The 19,231-nt window shown below is 42.7% G+C and overlaps 1 protein-coding gene across 3 annotated transcripts in view; it reads left to right on the top strand.

The window, feature by feature from the left end:
- The window catches only part of LOC124605189 (activated Cdc42 kinase Ack), a 509,613-nt gene that overhangs the window by 421,519 nt on the left and 68,863 nt on the right, over positions 1–19,231 (top strand). For all 3 annotated transcript variants that reach the window (XM_047136704.1, XM_047136705.1, XM_047136706.1), the window contains one exon: positions 11,613–11,752. In XM_047136704.1, coding sequence (XP_046992660.1) covers positions 11,613–11,752 — 140 coding nt within the window. The remainder of the gene's footprint in view (positions 1–11,612; positions 11,753–19,231) is intronic.

Genomic DNA, 19,231 nt, shown 5'->3' with positions numbered 1-19,231 from the left:
TGGGCGGGAAGGAGCACCTGGTCCCCAGCATGAATCCGCCCGGCGAATTTGTGTCGAGGTCCGGTGAACCGGCCAGTCTGTGGATGGTTTTTAGGCGGTTTTCCATCTGCCTTGGCGAATGCGGGCTGGTTCCCCTTATTCCACCTCAGTTATACTATGTCAGCGATTGCTGTGGAAACAAGTTCTCCACGTACGCGTACACTACCATTACTCTACCATGCAAACATAGGGGTTACACTCGCCTGGTGTGAGACATTCCCTGTATGGGGTCCAGTGGGGGCCGAACCGCACAATAACCCTGGGTTTGGTGTGGAGCGGCGGAGGGGTGAAATGGGCTGTGGTAGTCATCGTGGGGTTGTGGACTACTGCGGCTGTGGCGGGGACGGAGCCTCTCCGTCGTTTCTAGGTCCCCGGTTAACATGCAATGTACCCCTGAATGTATTAGCTGCACTGATTGATCAACTCCTTCTACATTTCCCACTTTTGTGAGAGTCTAATGCCTGTAACCCCTTGTAGGGTGGTACCGTGCTTACTGCTGAGGGAGAGATGTCGACACTTTACTGTGACAATTCGACCTCTGCCTCTTAAATACTGGGGCCGCCACACATTTCAGTATGGCTCATGGTAGTTACTCGGCCATTGATATATCAATTTGCAGCCCATTACTTCTCCCATCTATCCACTGGAGAGCACATGACGACATGTGTGGTAGTGACCACTTCCCCATCTTCCTGTCACTGCCCCAGTGTCAGGCACACGGACTCCTGCCCAAATGGGCTTCGAACAAGGCGGACTGTGGAACTTTCACCTCTGCTGGCGCTGCTGAATCTCCCCCATATGGTAACATTAATGTGATGGTTGAGCAGGGGACTAGCACAATTGTTTCTGTGGCAGAAAACACGATCCCTCGCTCGTTAGGGTGCCCGAGGCTAAGACAGTCCCTTGGTGGTCACCGGAAGTTGCTGAAGCAATTATGGAGCGTCGGCGAGCTCTACAGCGGCACCCTTCCCTGGAGCACCTCATAGCCTTTAAATGGATCCATGCCTGTCTATGCTACCTTATCAAACAAGGGAAGAAGGAATGTTGGGAGAGATAAGTCTCCACCATTGGGTGCCACACGTCACCTTCCCAAGTCTGGGCAAAGATCAAACTTCTTTTCGGGTGCCAGGTGCCAACAGCTGTCCTCGGTTTTACCACAAATGGCGATTGCCGAGCACTTTGCTCGAGCCTCTGCGTCGGAGGATTACCCCCCAGCCTTTCGCAAACTCAAAAGGCGGCTGGAAGGGAACGTCCTCACATTCACTACATGCTGCAGTGAATCCTATAGCGCCCCATTTACAGAGTGGGAGCTCCTCAGTGCCCTTGCACATTGCCCTGACACAGGTCCTGGGCCTGGGCCTGATTACATCCACATTCAGATGATTAAACATCTCTCATCTGACTACATGTGACATCTTCTCGTCATCATCAACCAGATCTGGTGCGATGGTGTCTCTCCATTGCAATCGCGGGAGAGCACCATCATTCCGGTGCTCAAATCTGGTAAAAACCTGGTTGATGTGGATAGCTATCGCCTTTCAGCCTCACCAATGTTCTTCATAAGCTGCTGGAATGTATGGTATATCAGCAGTTGGGTTGGGTCCTGGAGTCACGTGGCTTGCTGGCTCCATGTGAGGGCGGCTTCTGCCAGGGTTGCTCTTCCACTGATAGTCTTGTGTCAATCAAGTCTGCCAACCGAACAGCCTTTTCCAGACGGCAACACCTGATTGCCATCTGTTTTCACTTACGTAACACATACAACATGACGTGGCGATGTAATATCCTTGCCACATTGTATGAGTGGGGTCTTGGTGACCACTCCCCATATTTATCCAAAACTTCCTATCGCTCCATACTTTCCATGTCCAAGTTGGTGACTCTCATAGTTCCATCCATATCCAGGAGAATGGAGTCCCCTGCAGGACTCTGTATTGAGAGTCTCTGTATTTTGAGTGGCCATTAATGGCCTAGCATCAGCTGTCAGGCCCTCCGTCTCACCTACTCTGTATGGGGAGGACTTCTGTATTTCATACTGCTGCTACAGTACTGTTGTTGCTGACCAGCGCCTCCAGGGAGCCATCCACAAGGTGCAGTCACGGGCTCTAGCCCACGGCTTCTACTTTTCAGCCACAAAGTCATGTATCGTGCACCCATGACCATTCATTCAGATCGTCGTAGCATTCATCCGGAACTCGCACTTTACCTTAATGATGATCCACTCACTGTTGTGGAGACATAACGATTCCTAGGACTGGTTTTCGACTCTCGATTGACTTGGCTCCCTCATCTCTGTCAGCTTAAGCAGAAGTGCTGGCAACACCTCAATGCTCTCCATTGCCTGAGCAACACCAATTGGGGTGCAGATCGCTCTATGCTGCTGCAACTCTACAGAGCCCTTGTCCAATCCCGACTTGACTATGGGAGTGTGGTTTATGGTTCAGCTGCACCTTCGGCATTGTATTTACTTGACCCTATGCACAACTGTGGTGTTCGATTAATGACAGGAGCTATTAGGATGAGTCCGGTGACCAGTGTACTCATGGAGGCTGGTGTCCCTCCACTCCAGATCAGATGGGAGTAACTGCTCGCCAGTTATGCAGCTCACATACATAGTTCCCCTGAGCATCCGAATTACCGTCTCCTTTTCCCAGCTGCGGCAGTCCATCTCTCGCATCAGCAGCCCACATCAGTTCTAACGATTGTGGTTCGCATGCCATTCCTTCTCTCCGAACTGGAGTCCTTCCCTTTACCATCTCTACTTGCGGTATGTTCACGTACGCCTCCATGGTGTATGCGTCGGCCGCAGCTTTGTCTGGACCTTTTGCATGGCCCTAAGGGCTCCGCTAACCCCACCGCTCTCCGCTGTCACTTCCTCTTGATTCTTGATGTGTTCTGCTGCACTGAAGTGGTTTACACCGACAGCTCAGTGGCTGATGGTCACGTAGGCTTCGCATATGTTCATGGAGGACATTTGGAGCAGCACTCATTGCCAGTTGGTTGCAGTGTTTTCACTGCAGAGCTGGCGGCCATATCTCGTGTTCTTAAGTACATCCGCTCATGCCCTGACGAGTCATTTCTCCTTTGCACTGACTCATTGTGCAGCCTACAAGCTATCAACAACCAGTGCTATCCTCGCCACCCTCTGGTAGCATCCATTCAGGAGTCCGTCTATGCCCTGGAACAGTCCCGCCATTCCATGGTGTTTGTGTGGACCCCAGGACATGTCAAAATCCCCGGCAACGAACTTACTGACAGGCTGGCCAAACAGGCGACGGAAACCACTTCTGGAGATAGGCATCTCCAAAGCTGACCTGTGTTCTGTCTTACACCGCAGGGTTTTCCAGCTTTGGGAGACGGAATGGCATAACAGCACACACAACAAACTGCGTGTCATTAAGGAGACTAGGAATGTGTGGAAGTCTTCCATGCAGGCCTCTCTCAGGGAATCAGTTGTCCTCTGCCGGCTCTGCATTGGCCATACATGACTAACGCATGGTTACCTACTCCGTCGTCGCAAGCATTTGGCAACGTGCAAATAATCAATGTCCTTTGCTATATACAATGTACATACAAGTAATTCACACAAGCTCCTCAAAGTGGTGGCTCATCGCCATCAAGAAACTGCGACAATGGAGGGGGAGGCAGGAGTGAGGGCGCATTGCTGGACACTGGAAGCTGTAGCTGCAGGCGAAGGCAAGCTTCTGGTTGTACCCCGTCATCCGGCCTTCGCTCTGGCAGAAATGTCCCCCAGAAAACAAACAGAAGGGTACACGTCCACCTCCTGATGCCATGAATCAGATGAAGAAGGTGGCGACTGCTGTGGTGTGGGCAGATCCAGCTCCATTGGTAGGACGAGCAGAGGCACAGGAAGTGAAGGCTCCATCTTTATGGGGCGTCCCATGGTATCGTGATAACATCCTCTGGCAGCTGCTGGCTGCTGTGGCTGCTCTGTCCTCAGGATTCCTGAATTTGGGGGAAGACACACTGAAAGATCACCATGCACATGGCAGTGGTGAAGCTGATTGTGATGTCGACGCTACATGCTGTCTGGACCTGAAATAAGATACGTGCTAGCGCCAAGTCACGTATGGTCTGGCATCAATCCCAACCATCTGCTGCTGCTAAAAACCCTGTAAAATGCAATATCAGGTGGCGCAAAGTGAAACTTGCGGTTCTCCTTCAGCGCCATATGCTGCGGAGGGTGGAACAGTGTTTGACAGCGGCGGCCGTGAAGCAATTCCACCGGCGATGTTCCATCTCATGGGTACGAACGATAGGAGGGGAGAAACGGTTGCAATGCTTGATCCCTGGTTTGTGCGGAGTGATGTTTGGCCATCTGCTGCTTGAAGGTTCTGACAAAACATTCCACTTTGCCATTTGACTGTGGATGGAACAGTGCACTGGTGAGATGCTGTATGCCACTGCATTCACAGAATGTTTCAAATTCATTTGATGTGAACTGAGGGCAGTTGTCTGACACTGTAACTTCAGGTAAACCTTAGAGGCAAAAAATAGAGGACAAAGGCTGAACCATGCTATATGATGCTGTTAAGTTCATTGGCACAGCAAAAGGAAACTTGCTATAAGAGTCTACCACAATCAACCAATGAGTGTTCCAAAAAGGTCCCGCAAACTCCCTGTGCGCACATTTCAATGGTGATTGCAACTTAGGCCAAGCAGAGAATGTTTGTGGCAGAGTGGACTGATTTTCCACATATGCATGAGATTGTGACGTCATCTGTTCTATTTGGGCATCCATACTCTGCGAAGTACAGTGTCAACACACTAACTGTTTCGTAAGAACAACCCCCAGTGTTGATGAAGTAACTGCACCAATTCGTTTTACAAAGCTTTAGAGATCAACACACGTGACTGCCCTCTGTCATTTTGAACAAGAATCACACCTGTCAGTACAGTGAGGCTATGCCTATGGGCAAAGTATTGGGGACTACAGAGTTCTTTATGCTATGCAAGGAACAAGGCCAAGATGTACAAATGTATTTTAGCAAAATGTTCAAATCTGTATCAGCTTCCGTGGCCTGTGCTATTTTCCTACAGTTGAGCGGAAAAGATTGAAGCAATTCAGAGTCCTGAGCATTGATGTGGCAACAAGATACACCAGAAGTGTCAGAGCCAATCGGAAGACAGGAAAGTGTGTCTGCAACACCATTTGAGCTGTCTGACTGTACACTGTCTTGTACTGGTATTGAGACAACAACAAAGCCCATCTTTGCAATTTTTGGGCAGTTTGCACAGGAACAGATGTTGTCAGATGAAACAAGGACTCCAGTACTAAGTAGAATTTTCTGCCATACAAATAGTGGTGGAATTTGGTGACACCATACACAATAGCCCGAGCCTCTTTCTCAATTTGTGAATAGTTACACTGAACTTTGGACAACACTTCAGATGTGAAAGCAATAGGCCTGTCATTATCACCAATTCTGTGCGAAAGCACTGTGTCGATTCCCTTAGAGGACGCGTCAACTTGCAATACGGCTGGTTGATAAGGATCAAAGTGAACTAAGCATTGATCACTGAGCAATGCATCTTTAAGTTTTTGAAAAGCTGCTTGGAACTCAGCTGTCTAAACAAAGGCGACATTCTTTCAACGCAAGTGATGCAATGGAGCTGTGATTTGTGCAGCATAAAGTATGAACTGAATATAACAGTTCATTTTCCCTAAGACAGACTGCAATTCTGTGACATTGTGAGGAACTGGCAAATCTCATATGGCTAACAAATGTAACTGAAGAGGATGTACACCTTGACTGTTTGACATGACCAAGACCCTGCAACTCATTTTTAAAAAAAATCACACTTGTTCAGTCTACACTTTAGTCCTGCATCAGACAAAACATGAAACAAAGCACGCAAATTTGCAATATGTTATTCAGGTGTACGACCTGCAACGATAATATTGTCCAAATAGTTTGAACAGTTTGGCACTTGTGCAGTCAGCTGTTCCAAATACCTTTGGAAAATAGCAGGTGCAGAAGCACTGCCTAAAGGCAAACACAAATATGAGGGTTGGGACTTTAATATAGGCAACTAGTTATTTACCACTTGTACACAATAGATACGTGTTTCAATATTTTACTGACCTTCAAAGTAGTCACCAGCATTGTGTATGACCCATTTCCAGTTGTGTTGACAGTTCGAGCAGCGTGATCTGTTGTCCAACGAATTTGTAGCAGTTCCGAAGTGAATGCCATCAAGTGTTTCCTTCAGTTTAGAAATCGAGTTGAACTCACGAGGGCTTAAGTCAGGGGAGTGCAATAGGAGGTATAGCACTTAGCAACCCCATCAGTCAAACAAATCAGTAACAGTCATCATTTCTATCTCTAAGCTGATCGTAGGTTGTGTTCCAAAAATGAACAGCATAGAGACAGAAGTGATTCCACTTTCTGCAGGACCTGACCATCATTTTGCAGGACAATGCTCAAGCACGTACAGTCTACTGTTACTGATTTGTTTGACTGATGGGGCTTTTGGGTGCTAGACCACCTACTGCACTCACCTCACCTAAGCCCTCGTAAGTTCAACTTGATTTCTAAGCTGAAGGAAACACTTCACAGCATTTGCTTCAGAACTGCTACAAATTCGTTGGACAATAAACCGCGTCGCTCGAACTGTCAACACAACTGACACTGCTAAGAGTATCCTACGACTTCCATATCGCTGGCAACAGGTTATACACAATGCTGGTGACTACTTTGAAGCTCTGTAAAACTTTGAAATGCGTATCTATTTTGTACGAGCTGTAAATAAATAGTTACCACTATTAAAGTTCCAACCCTCATATTTAAACAAGCCCAAATGAGTATTCACTACACACCCTTTTTGAGATTCTTCATCGAGCGGTATTTTGAAGATATAGCTCACGCAAATAAATTATTGATAAGGAGCATTCAGTGCCTAATCTGTCCACGAGGTCCTCTGGGCATGGCAATGGATAAGAATCAGTCACAGTTTGTGAACTGACTGTAGACTTAAAGTCAACAGAGAGGCAAATATGGCCTGGAGTTACGGGGAGCAAAACCTATGGACTTGGCCATTAACTACCGTTACAGGCTTTGTATATACTGCATTAACGACATGGGACTTGTTACTAGATTCTTGAGGCAGGCCTAATTCTTATGTTTGTTCCATTGCAAACATACAGATTGGACGTGTCCTTTCCTTCCACAAGTGTGACACCGAGCTTGTGAGGAGGGGCAATCATGGCGTTTGTGCTGTGAATAACACCGGGGGCAAGACTTAATTCTAGAATGAAATTTTCACTCTGCACCAGTGTGTGCGCTGATATGAAACTTTGTGGCAGATAAAAACTGTGTGCCGGACTGAGACTCAAACTCGGGACCTCTGCCTTTCGCAGGCAAGTGCTCTACCATCTGAGCTACCCAAGAACGACTCACGCCCCGTCCTCACAGCTTTTCTTCTGCGAGTACCTCGCCACCTACCTTCCAAACTTTACAGAAGCTTTCCTGCAACATTGCAGAACAAGCACTCCTGAAAGAAAGGATACTGCGGAGACATGGCTTAGCCACAGACTGGGGGATGTTTCCAGAATGAGATTTTCACTCTGCAGCGGAGTGTGTGCTGATATGAAACTTCCTGGCAGATTAAAATTGTGTGCTGGACTGAGATTCGAACTCGCGACCTTTGCCTTTTGTGGGCAAGGGCTCTACTATCTGAGCTACCCAAGCATGGCTCACGCCCCGTTCAAAATGTTCAAATGTGTGTGAAATCTTATGGGACTTAACTGCTAAGGTCATCAGTCCCTAAGCTTACACACTAATTAACCTAAATTATCCTAAAGACAAACACATGCACCCATGCCCGAGGGAGGACTGGAACCTCCGCCGGGACCAGCCGCAGAGTCCATGACTACAGCGCCTCAGACCACTCGGCTAATCCCCCGAGGCTCACGACCCGTCCTCACAGCTTTTCTTTTGCCACTACCTCGTCTTCTACCTTCCAAACTTTACAGAAGCTCTCCTGCGAACCTTGCAGGAAAGAAAAGATACTGCGGAGATATGGCTTAGCCACAGCCTTGGGGGATGTTTCCAGAGTGAGATTTTCACTCTGCAGAAGTGTGTGCACTGGTATGAAACTTCCTAGCAGATTAAAACTGTGCCAGATTGAGACTCGAACTCGGGACCTTTGCCTTTCATGTGCAAGTGCACTACCATCTGAGGTACCCAAGCACGACTCATGACCAATCCTCACAGCTTTTCTTCTCCCAGTACCTCGTCTACTACCTTTCAAACCTTACAGAAGCTCTCCTGTGAAACTTCCAGAACTAGCACTTGTGTAAGAAAGGAAAAGATACTGAGGAGATATGGCTTAGCCACAGCTTAGGGGATGTTTCGAGAATGAGGTTTTCAATCTGCAGTGGAGTGTGCGCTGTTATGAAACTGTGAGAATGGGACGTGAGCCGTGCTTGGGTAACTCGGATGGTAGAGCACTTGCCCGCGAAAGGCAAAGGTCCCGAGTTCGAGTCTCGGTCCAGCACACAGTTTTAATCTGCCAGGAGGTTTCAAAGCTTAATTCTGTTCGCCTGTGTAGCCATGTGTTTAGTGACTGCTTTTGTGCAAAAAGATGGTATAGCAGCTATAGTAAGTGGTGCTTGTTGCATTGTGCACACAGAGTTGGCCAGTAGCTCCTGCACCATGTTGAATAATGTAGATATCTGCTGCATCTGGAACTGAAACATCAGTGTAAGTTGCATTGCATCTCATGCTTGCAGCTGTGGCGCTTGAGCAGGGGGCAAGATAGGCGGGGTGGGCATTTTGGAAGAGACAAATGCAAGAAACAGACAAGGCAAGCAAAAAAAAAAAAGTACAAAAGCACAGAAAATTTCTGCACACCCACCTGAAAACACTGATTAGCAAAAATGATAATAGAGTATTAAAACAAGGAAATGGCCCTGCAAAGTAAAGATAAGAGAGAATTATGGTGCCAACAAAACATAAACAAAAATTCCATGGCTGCCAGGCACTGGGTTCGTCGTATAACTCGTCGCCAATGTGGTGTCCTGCCCACTTATCTTTTTATAGGGTCCTAAAGGATGCTGCTCTCTGAGATAGCTATGCAGCAGTTCAGGCAAATCACATTAATGGTTTTTATTACAATAAAGGAGATCGGTAATATTTGACTTTGGGTGACAAGCAAATGGTGACACGCATATGATCAGTGTGCCTCGCTATACACAATGCCCATACAAGTGATTCACGCAAGTTCATATGGATCACTGATAACGGACATTCTAGTGCTTCTCTTCTAGTGCATGGCTTCTAGTCCACGTCTGATAGTGCTTTTGCTAGTGCACGTCTCCTATTATTTGACTGAGGCTGGCAGGAGTGGCGCTTATATTCTCTTCAGATAGAGGCTGCTCCTGTTGTGGTGCGATCTTAGTAAGCGTACTACTGGCTGACGTTGTCTCACAGCCTTTTCTGTGGTTACATTCCTAATCTTCGTGCTGGCGCTTGTTGTTATGCCAGAACTGATAAGATGTTGACTGTGCTGTTTAAAGTAATTTAGCCACCTTCCTACTTTCTTATTCAGCTAAAAAGGGTTTGTCAAGTTAGACAACTTTCCATTTTTAAACTTCCCTGTACTTGTAGTTCTAATAATTGTTTTGTTTTGCTAAGAATAAAAAATACTTTAAGATAATTTTTGTTTACCACAATTTTTTGGGTCAGTCCACAGTTTCATTAAGGCTTCAGTCCTTTTTCTGCATGCTCTCTTTTTGTTCATAGTTCCTGTTTTATTTGGGTATGGCCTTGAGATATTTCTTTTTGAATTAGTTCTGAAATATGTACCTCATAACCGGACAAAATGATTAATGACTTATGTGACGGTACTCGCATCATAGAGAGCAGTGATATGCGTGTGGAACTGTTATTGTATATATGCGAGTGCAGGCTTTCTTGGCAAATTTCATATATGAAGTCTTCACAGGTTGTCAGCCGAGTAGCATCGTCATCTCGTAGCAACGTTTCGATAGAAGGCCTGAGGGTGATGGAGACGCATTCCATCGAAACGTTGCTACGAGACGACGATGCTACTCAGCTGTCAACCCGTGAAGATATCATATATGTTAATGTATAATTTAACACTCTAATGATAAGCTTTTGATTGTTCAGCTGTTGTTGTTTCCCGCTGTTCTACACAATATTGAGAAGACTGTATGGACTCTAACCAGACTGAGAAGTATTTCTAGTGTCATACAGCTGTCTATAGTAGAGTGCCTGCCAAGCCCTCTGATTTTCATTTGCCGGTCTTTGTGTATTTGAGCCCAAACTGTGATGATGTAAGACTTGCATTCTCTTAGCATTTTCCAGCTTTGATAAAGAAGATGGCCAACAACACCTTAAAAAATTGAGTACCAGATTCCAAGCTAAAGTCTCCAGTCCATAGTCTTCGAATTGTGTAGGGTGAGGTGAGGTGAACAAAGCCTCACCAAAGAATTACATCATCTACAAATAATATTCCAAAGGAATGGGTATTGAGATTGACAAATTCAGTTAACGCTATAGTGTGAATCAGCAGTACCTGAAAAGAGTGTGTATGGTGGGCGGGAGGAGGGGGGTGGGAGGCGTGGCTTGTAGGGAGACAATAATCATTATTGTCTTGTGCTGGCTCAGTGTCAGGAAGGTTAGTAGAATCGTATAGAAACACGGCAAAGATAAAAAAGTCTTTCTAATGTTAAAGATACTTCAGGTCTTCAAAATGCAGATATGAACTGCATTCCATATGAATGTGGCCTACCTTGCAGGTGGCTAATGGTTAGAACAGTTGAGGGGAGCTGCAAAGAACATCATTGACATACCTGACCAAAGTACTATGGAGGAGACTGTTGAAGCAAAGATGTCGGAATGAGACAGATGTTTCAGTTTAAGCATGGCTCATGATCTAGTAGTCATCTTAATAAGATCTCACCAATCATCTCATCTGTCACCGTTTGAAATCACCAAGAGAATGTGTGTTTCACAAATAACAGTGTGGGTTCTGAACAACAAATGACCACTCTGGGGTGTAGTGGGCACCTGTAGTCAAACTTGGCAGTAAATGAAACTTCCTGCCAGATTCAAACTGTGTGCCGGACCGAGACTCGAACTCATTCCTGAGTTTGAGTCTCGGTCCGGCACACAGTTTTAATCTGCCAGGAAGTTTCATATCAGTGCACACTCCTCTGCAGAGTGAAAATCTCATTCTTGACAGTAAATGATGATATGACATCTACAATACTCACAGTACAGGCATAATGATACAGATCTCAGCATCGAGATGACAGGGTAGGCAGTCAAAATATCATCCATAAGAATGGAATTGCATTTTAGCCAACCAGATCACCTGAAAGCATGCCGTTAATCACTCATGAGGTCACATTGACTGTGCACTCATTTGCCTGTCTTAATTTGAAGTGTTTCTTCCATCTTTTCATTGTGTATGTTGCTTCAATCAATCTACAGCTGTGCTGTATAATGAACTAATTTCACCCCCTCTATTTATACCATACTGTTCATCACTGTCTATATTCACAGCTAACTTTTACTTGGTTGTAGGCAACAAAAACTGATGGAAGAAGCTACAGTGTTTCTCCCTCAACTGCAGAAAATGAAGAAGAGTCTCTCGCAGCTTTGACAGCATCCGGTTGGAATGTAGATGTCGCGTCACGTAATCTTAAACTCAATTCCCTACTTAGGTGAGTAACATCATAATTAGTGGATCTGAGGATGAATTTTAGTACTTTTGCTGCTGTGTTAAGGAGAGGTAAAGCTGTCATCATTGTGAAAGCTGATTTTTAACACCACAGTACCTTACTAGTCATGTCCTGTTGGAAGTGGCATGCTCCTGCATTGTTCTGATCTCTAACTTAACCTGCTAGTTTTAGGGAGGCCTACAGTTTGACATGGCATTTGGACCACAACACTATTTAGCAATTTTCACATACAAAAGTCATTGCCTCAAGGTAAAGGAGTGATAAATTACACACACAGGAAAAAAAAAGTATCCTGGGGCTGCCCCAGGGATCGGTGTTGGTGCCACTCATGTTCCTTATTTATATAAGTGATATGCCCTCTAGTATTACGGGTAACTCTAAAATACTTCTGTTTGCTGATGACACTATCTTGGTAGTAAGAAATGTTGTGTACAACATTGGCTCTGTGTCACATAGTGCAGTTCATGACCTAAGTTCATGGCTTGTAGAAAATAAACTAATGCTAAATCACAGTAAGACTCAGTTTTTACAGTTTATAATACACAATTCAACAAAACCTGACATTTTAATTTCACAGAATGGGTGTATGATTAGTGAAACTGAACAGTTCAAATTTCTAGGTGTTAATATAGATAGTAAACTGTCGTGGAAGGCCCACATTCAAGATTTTGTTCAAAGACATAATGCTATCATTTTGACTATTCGAACAGTATCTGAAGTGAGTGATTGTTCGACATGAAAATTAGTCTACTTTGCTGATTTTCATTCACTTATGTTGTATGGTATTATATTTTGGGGTAACTCTTCCTATTCTAAAAGAATATTTTTGGCTCAGAAACAGGCGGTTTGGGCAATAAGTGGTGTAAGTTCATAAACCTCTTGTCGACCCCTGTTCATGAGAGTGTGTATTTTGACATTGTCCTCTCAATATATATATTTCCTTACTGTCATTTATTGTTAACAATTTTACTTATTTCCAAGAATAAGCAGCTTTCACTCAGTTAATACTCAGCAGAAATTCAACCTTCATTTGGATCGGACTTCCTTAACTCTTGTGCAGAAAGGTGTGCAGTATACTGCTGCATCCATTTTCAATAAACTACCACTCGAATTCAAAAATCTTAACAGTAATCCACACACTTTCAAATCAAAACTGAAGAGTTTCTTCATGTGTCACTCTTTCTATTCTGTGGAGGAGTTCTGTAAAAAATTAAGCTGATTCTTGTTGTATTGTTGATTGCGTGTACTTAGACTTATGGATTGACTTTTTTCAGTTTCATAAATGTTTTATTTTTATCTGTTATTACTTTTATGTTGCAATTTCATGTACTGACATGTTCCATGACTTTGGAGATTTGCTCCTGAATTTGATGGTATTGAACTTGACATGTAAATATAAATACAAAAAATAACCTAGGATTGAACTCCAGCCATTGAAATCTGTAGGCTAAACATAGCCACCTAACCACATATGTAACTGTTTGTTGTCATAGATATCAAAATTTAGTTCTCCTCATGAACTGTTTGCTTTCATTTCTGATGAGTCCATTATTACCTCTACTTTTTAATCTTGCCTCGTCTGTTCAAGTCAGTGAAGTTGCACAAAATTTGTGCTTAGTGAGGTATGCCTTTTGATGGGTGGACTAGTTAATGTTATGAGAACAGGGAATAGCTAAAGTATTCTACTTCCTGAGGAAACATGGCTACATGTTAGATATTGTAATACTTTTAACATTTTAAGACTTACCGGTATATAAAGTGGCACCAGAGAATTCACAGAAAGGTTTCAGTGATACTGACATTGACCACAGAAGCATACATTTTTATATCATTGAATATATTATTCCATTTTTAGATGCTGAACTGTTTTTTGTAATCCATGTGTAAGCTACAAAGAACTTATGCAAGGTAAGCAACTGGGATAGATATTGTGGTACTTCTGGTATTATCAGCACACCATCCACTTTAAGTAAAATGGCAGTTTTATCATGTGAATGTTGAACCTACTGAGCAAATTTCAGTATTTGGATCAGTGTTCATGTTTTGGTAATAATTGGGTCTTTTGAATATCAGGCATGGTATTATAGTAGAGGAAAGTAAAATTCTGAAAATGAAAATGCAGAAGTGAGCAAACTCGTTGTGTCAATCAGATTATAGTCATTTGCATCATCTAAATTTACAAGCACTCTGCGAGGTGTATGGTGGAAAGTATTGTGTATCAAAGTCACCCACCCCTTCCTTTCTTTTTTAATCTACTTGCAGGCTGGTCTTGGAAAAAATTCTCTAGTTTTACCATTGGGTGCCTTTTTTCCCATAATGCTCTCCTGTGGGTCAAATAAACCTCAGACCACTTGTGCCGCACTTATTTGTATACATTCAGTATCACCTATTAGTCCTATTTGGTATATGTCCCTTGTATTTAACCAGTGTTTGACAATGTGTCACACACAAGCAATATCCTTGCTAGACTGATTGCATTTTGTGACCTTCCCATCAGTAAACCTTCATCTGAAATATACAGAAACACTATTCACAATAAAAACAGTACATCACTGATGCAGGTGAAAGAAAGCAATTTATTTGTGCACTCTTTCAAAAGCATACACAACACGAGAAGAATATAATATGCTGACCAAATTAAAGGGAACAAATAGAGTGAACAAAGATTAACAGGTGAAAAATATCACACACTGTTATCATGCAGCAATTGTCTTCAGTTTCCAGTTGTTGCCACACAGCTTCTCCCCTCCCCGTTTGCCCCCTCCCCTCCCCTTCCCCCTCCAGTTCCTCCATGCAAATGTAGAGCTACAGGTACAAAGCGGTATTGGTAGTGTACCACTATTCAGTCCAGGTACATCTGGAGATTGTTCTAGTAACGCTAACAAAGTGTCAGATTGCAGCAAGAGCTGTTCAGGGGAAGGTGAAATCTCGACCTCACCTGTGTCTTCCAGTGAAAGCCTCAAGTGACGGTTGTAATTCTGGTCCATAGTAACATCCTCATGCAGCAGATAGGCAGGCTTTTAACCCGATCCAAAAATACAATCGTGGGCTTACTATTTAGTAGTATATCCAGAGTGGCTCATACCTTGCCAAAACAGGGTATGTAAAGGTGCATCTCTTAATAACATAACATCAGGATACAAATTGCTTAACACGAGTATGTATGAAAACATTGGTGTCTGTATGCCAAGGTACTGATAGTGGGTGAGATTTAGAGATACAAAGTGTTACTCGTCGAAGGAGAAATGATGGTTCTTATAGAGGACAGCCACGTCATTGCTCAAAGAACTCCAGTGGAAGACAGAGGGGAATGTCATAAATGAGTTCTGCAGCAGAAGCTCTGATGTCTGGTTTAATGGCCACATTATGCCCAGTTAGCCCTAGAGGTAAAGCAAATATCCACATAGTGCAGTGACACATCATAGAAGATTTCACAGTATTATCTCACAAGTCAACCATCCTGTTACTGGCTGTTGGTTTTTGAAACTACAGTGGTTGGCAAGTTCATGGAACAGTACCAATTCAGATCGTCATCCTCGATTAGTAGTGACTTTAGCTGATTGGCAGTTCTTCTCGGAACAGCTAGTTGCATCAAAATGCAGTCACTTTTGTCATTTGCATAACTGCAAGAGAGCTGAATTTCCTTGCTTATTTGCCAGCATCGGATGAAACTGTGATGATATTACATGCTCAAGATGCCACACTGACATTGCGTTTTGTAAAATTCGATGCATTTGATCCGCCACGTGCAACTGTGAATATATGCTGTTACTATTGTTTGAAATCATAGAATTTTTAACAGTGAATGGTATTGTATTTCAACTTCCCTAAGTAATGTTTGAGGTGACAGTAAAAATCGGACAGTGATTTGTCGTCAATAACCTTACTATTTAAGAACTCTCGCAAGTGTCAGTCCCTTGATTTACAAACATATGGAAGTACATTGTCCTTGTGGTGTTGACATTTACTCACAGCCGTGGTATTACAAATGATGTTCGACAACAACAGTAAACTCCGAGCATCCAGTGTGCCAGTGGTAGGTACAAGCTGTAGATCATTCACATGAAAGTTCCAGCATTTTGAACCATAAATGTGGCTGTTGTGCACAATCACGACTTTGCTGCTTGACACAAATGATATGATTCTGCGAGCCGGCAAATTTCTGTAAGTCAGAGGCATTTGAGAGTGGAGATGGTAGTCATGTTGTTCAGTTCACTTATTGAGTATTCTGGTAAAACAGCATTTGTGGTAACCATCATTGTAGGTTCACACTTGCTGTGCTGCTTGTTTTCATTGTTACACTGTTATACAACACTGGCCACAGGGAAGGGAACAAAAAGAGTCAACAAAGAACAACAGAACAACATATCACACACTATTCTCATTCGGCGATAGTCTTTAGTGTTTGATCAATTCTGCTGCTACACATGCTTTCCTGTAATTGAACATATATAACCATTCCATTTCACATTCCTTCAAATTGTTACTTACACCTAAATATTTGTCTGAGTTGACTAACTCCAGTTGCTATCTGTTGAAAGCAAGTTTTCGGTCTTTGCACCAATGGTATAGCTAGGTAGTCAGGCACCCAGTGCAGAATTTTAGCTTCTCAACCACTTCCCACCCACCTACACCAACCCCGCAAAAACATCAGATAATTTTTTGAGGTAAAGCAGTTATTCATACAAGTGGTTGAGTAAGAATAGCATGAAGTTTTATTTTGTAACTCATTTTTATGATTGGAAACAAATTTAAAAAAAAACATATTTTTATAAATAACATTGTTGCTTTAACAATGAAGAAGTGCAAATAACCAAATATAGTTATGATAGATGACTTTAACAAGTAGAATAGAATATTTTAGAATATCATTTTTATTTGCCTTTCAGTATTTTTCATACAGTTGGCTTCATCAAAATTTACAATAGAGTACAGTTAAGCACAATAAACACTTACATACATACATAGAATTATTTAGTTTATTTAAGAATTGAAAACATTTCTTTATCACTTATTAAAAGCTTATATTATAATGAATATTTCCTAGGAATTCTTCAATTGTATAGAATTAATTGCATTTTAACCAATTTTGAAATACACTCTTGAATTTTTTAAATGGGACTGTACAAGCTGATGCCTAAATGTTTATAGTTATTATGGACAACAGCTAGCCTCAAGAAAGGAAAATCCAACAAGTGACTATTTCTGGTATTGTTTGTGTGTACATCACATCTCGTACTGAATTTCTCCTGATTTCCTTTAGCATACATTAAACAGTTATGTATGTATGTGCTAGGTACTGTCATTACACTGAGATATTTAAAGTTGTTTCTGCAGGAATCTTTGGTAGCTTACAATAACTTTGTTTCGACTTTTTTGTATCAAATTTTGGAACTGCAATGTCAAAGTTGATATCCTCACCTACTATTATTTTTGATTGACAAAATTACTAACAGACACAACTTGACACTTACTAACATTGACTTCATTACTTTCTGCTGCAAAGTCAGTGTCTCATCTGCAGCCTTGTATTCAGGCATCATTTTTCTCTTTCTGATAGTTTTACTTTCTTCCCGTAGGAATGCCTATATTGTCAGATATGTCCTTCACAAGTAATAGTGCTTTGTCAACAAGATAATTTCTCATCTTTCAAAAAGACTTATCATCTTTGTAAAATACATTCTAAAGCTGACTCCAACAATCTTTAAGTACTTTTGAACATGATTGATGTCTTCTCAGACCGTACAGCATAAAAAAGGGGTGGGGGAGAATGATATAATATGGGCAACAGAATCTGAGCAGCTTCTCTGGTTTCTGTGGTTCCCGAAGAATCAGACAGTTCCTAAGTGGCATCCATAATCTTTTTAAGGCACTGAAATAAAGGATGAAAATCTCTGTAATGAGCATGCCATTCTGTATGTAATAGTCTCTTAATGTTGACTTGAACACCTTTTGAGAAGGGTCATTCATCTCTGGGTAGAAGATGAGTAAAACATGTACAAACTGCTTACTTTCCGCACAGATTGAGAGACTTTTTTACACAGGGTACAAACAAAGCCTTAGGCTTAAGATAACAGATTATTGCTTGAATGCGCTCCAGCCATTGTGGAAGCATTGTGGTTTCCTAGTCCCCAACACATTGTTATATCCAGACCATCATATTCAATAACAACTAAAGTATCTGCCATTATGTTAATGGCTTTCTTCACATTTCACAGAAATTAACATGTTGTTGTTGTGGTCTTCAGTCCTGAGACTGGTTTGATGCAGCACTCCATGCTGTTCTATCCTGTGCAAGCGTCTTCATCTCCCAGTACCTACTGCAGCCTACATCCTTCTGAATCTGCTTAGTGTATTCATCTCTTGGTCTCCCTCTACGATTTTTACCCTCCACACTGCCCTCCAGTACCAAATTGGCGATCCCTTGATGCCTCAGAACGTGTCCTACCAACAGGTCCCTTCTTCTGGTCAAGTTGTGCCACAAACTCCTCTTCTCCCCAATTGTATTCAATACCTCCTCATTAGTTATGTGATCTACCCAACCAATCTTCAGCATTCTTCTGTAGCACCACATTTTGAAAGCTTCTATTCTCTTCTTCTCTAAACTATTTATCATCCATGTTTCACTTACATACATGGCTACACTCCATACAAATACTTTCAGAAACGACTTCCTGACACTTAATACTATCTGCGACGTTAACAAGTTTGTCTTCTTCAGTAACATTTTCTTTGCCATTGCCAGTCTACATTTTATATCCTCTCTACTTCGACCATCATCAGTTATTTTGCTCCCCAAATAGCAAAACTCCTTCACTACTTTAAGTGACTCATTTCCTAATCTAATTCCCTCAGCATCACCCGATTTAATTTGACTACATTCCATTATCCTCGTTTTGCTTTTGTTGATGTTCACCTTATAGCCTCCTTTCAAGACACTGTCCATTCCGTTCAACTGCTCTCCCAAGTCCTTTGCTGTCTCTGACAGAATTACAATGTCATCAGCGAATCTCAAAGTTTTTATTTCTTCTCCATGGATTTTAATACCTACTCCGAACTTTTCTTTTGTTTCCTTTACTGCTTGCTCAATATACAGATTGAATAGCATCGGGGAGAGGCTACAACCTTGTCTCACTCCCTTCCCAACCACTGCTTCCCTTTCATGTCCCTCGACTCTTATAACTGCCATCTGCTTTCTGTACAAATTGTAAATAGCCTTTCGCTCCCTGTATTTTACCCCTGCCAACAGGTACTTCAACAGCAGACAGCAAGATGTCATTATCCACAGTGTTGAGAATGGCTATGATTGGGGGGGGGGGGGGGGGGGGGAGGGGGGTGGCAGGGATCAGCTCTGTTCCTTATTTATATAAATGATATGTCCTCTAGTAATAAAGGTGATTCTAAAATATTTCTGTTTGTCAATGTCACTAGCTCGGTAGTGAAGGATTTTGTACACAACAT

Source organism: Schistocerca americana, chromosome 3 (genome assembly GCF_021461395.2).
Source record: "Schistocerca americana isolate TAMUIC-IGC-003095 chromosome 3, iqSchAmer2.1, whole genome shotgun sequence".
Lineage (NCBI taxonomy): Eukaryota > Metazoa > Arthropoda > Insecta > Orthoptera > Acrididae > Schistocerca > Schistocerca americana.
This window is presented reverse-complemented; position numbering and strand designations above follow the sequence as displayed.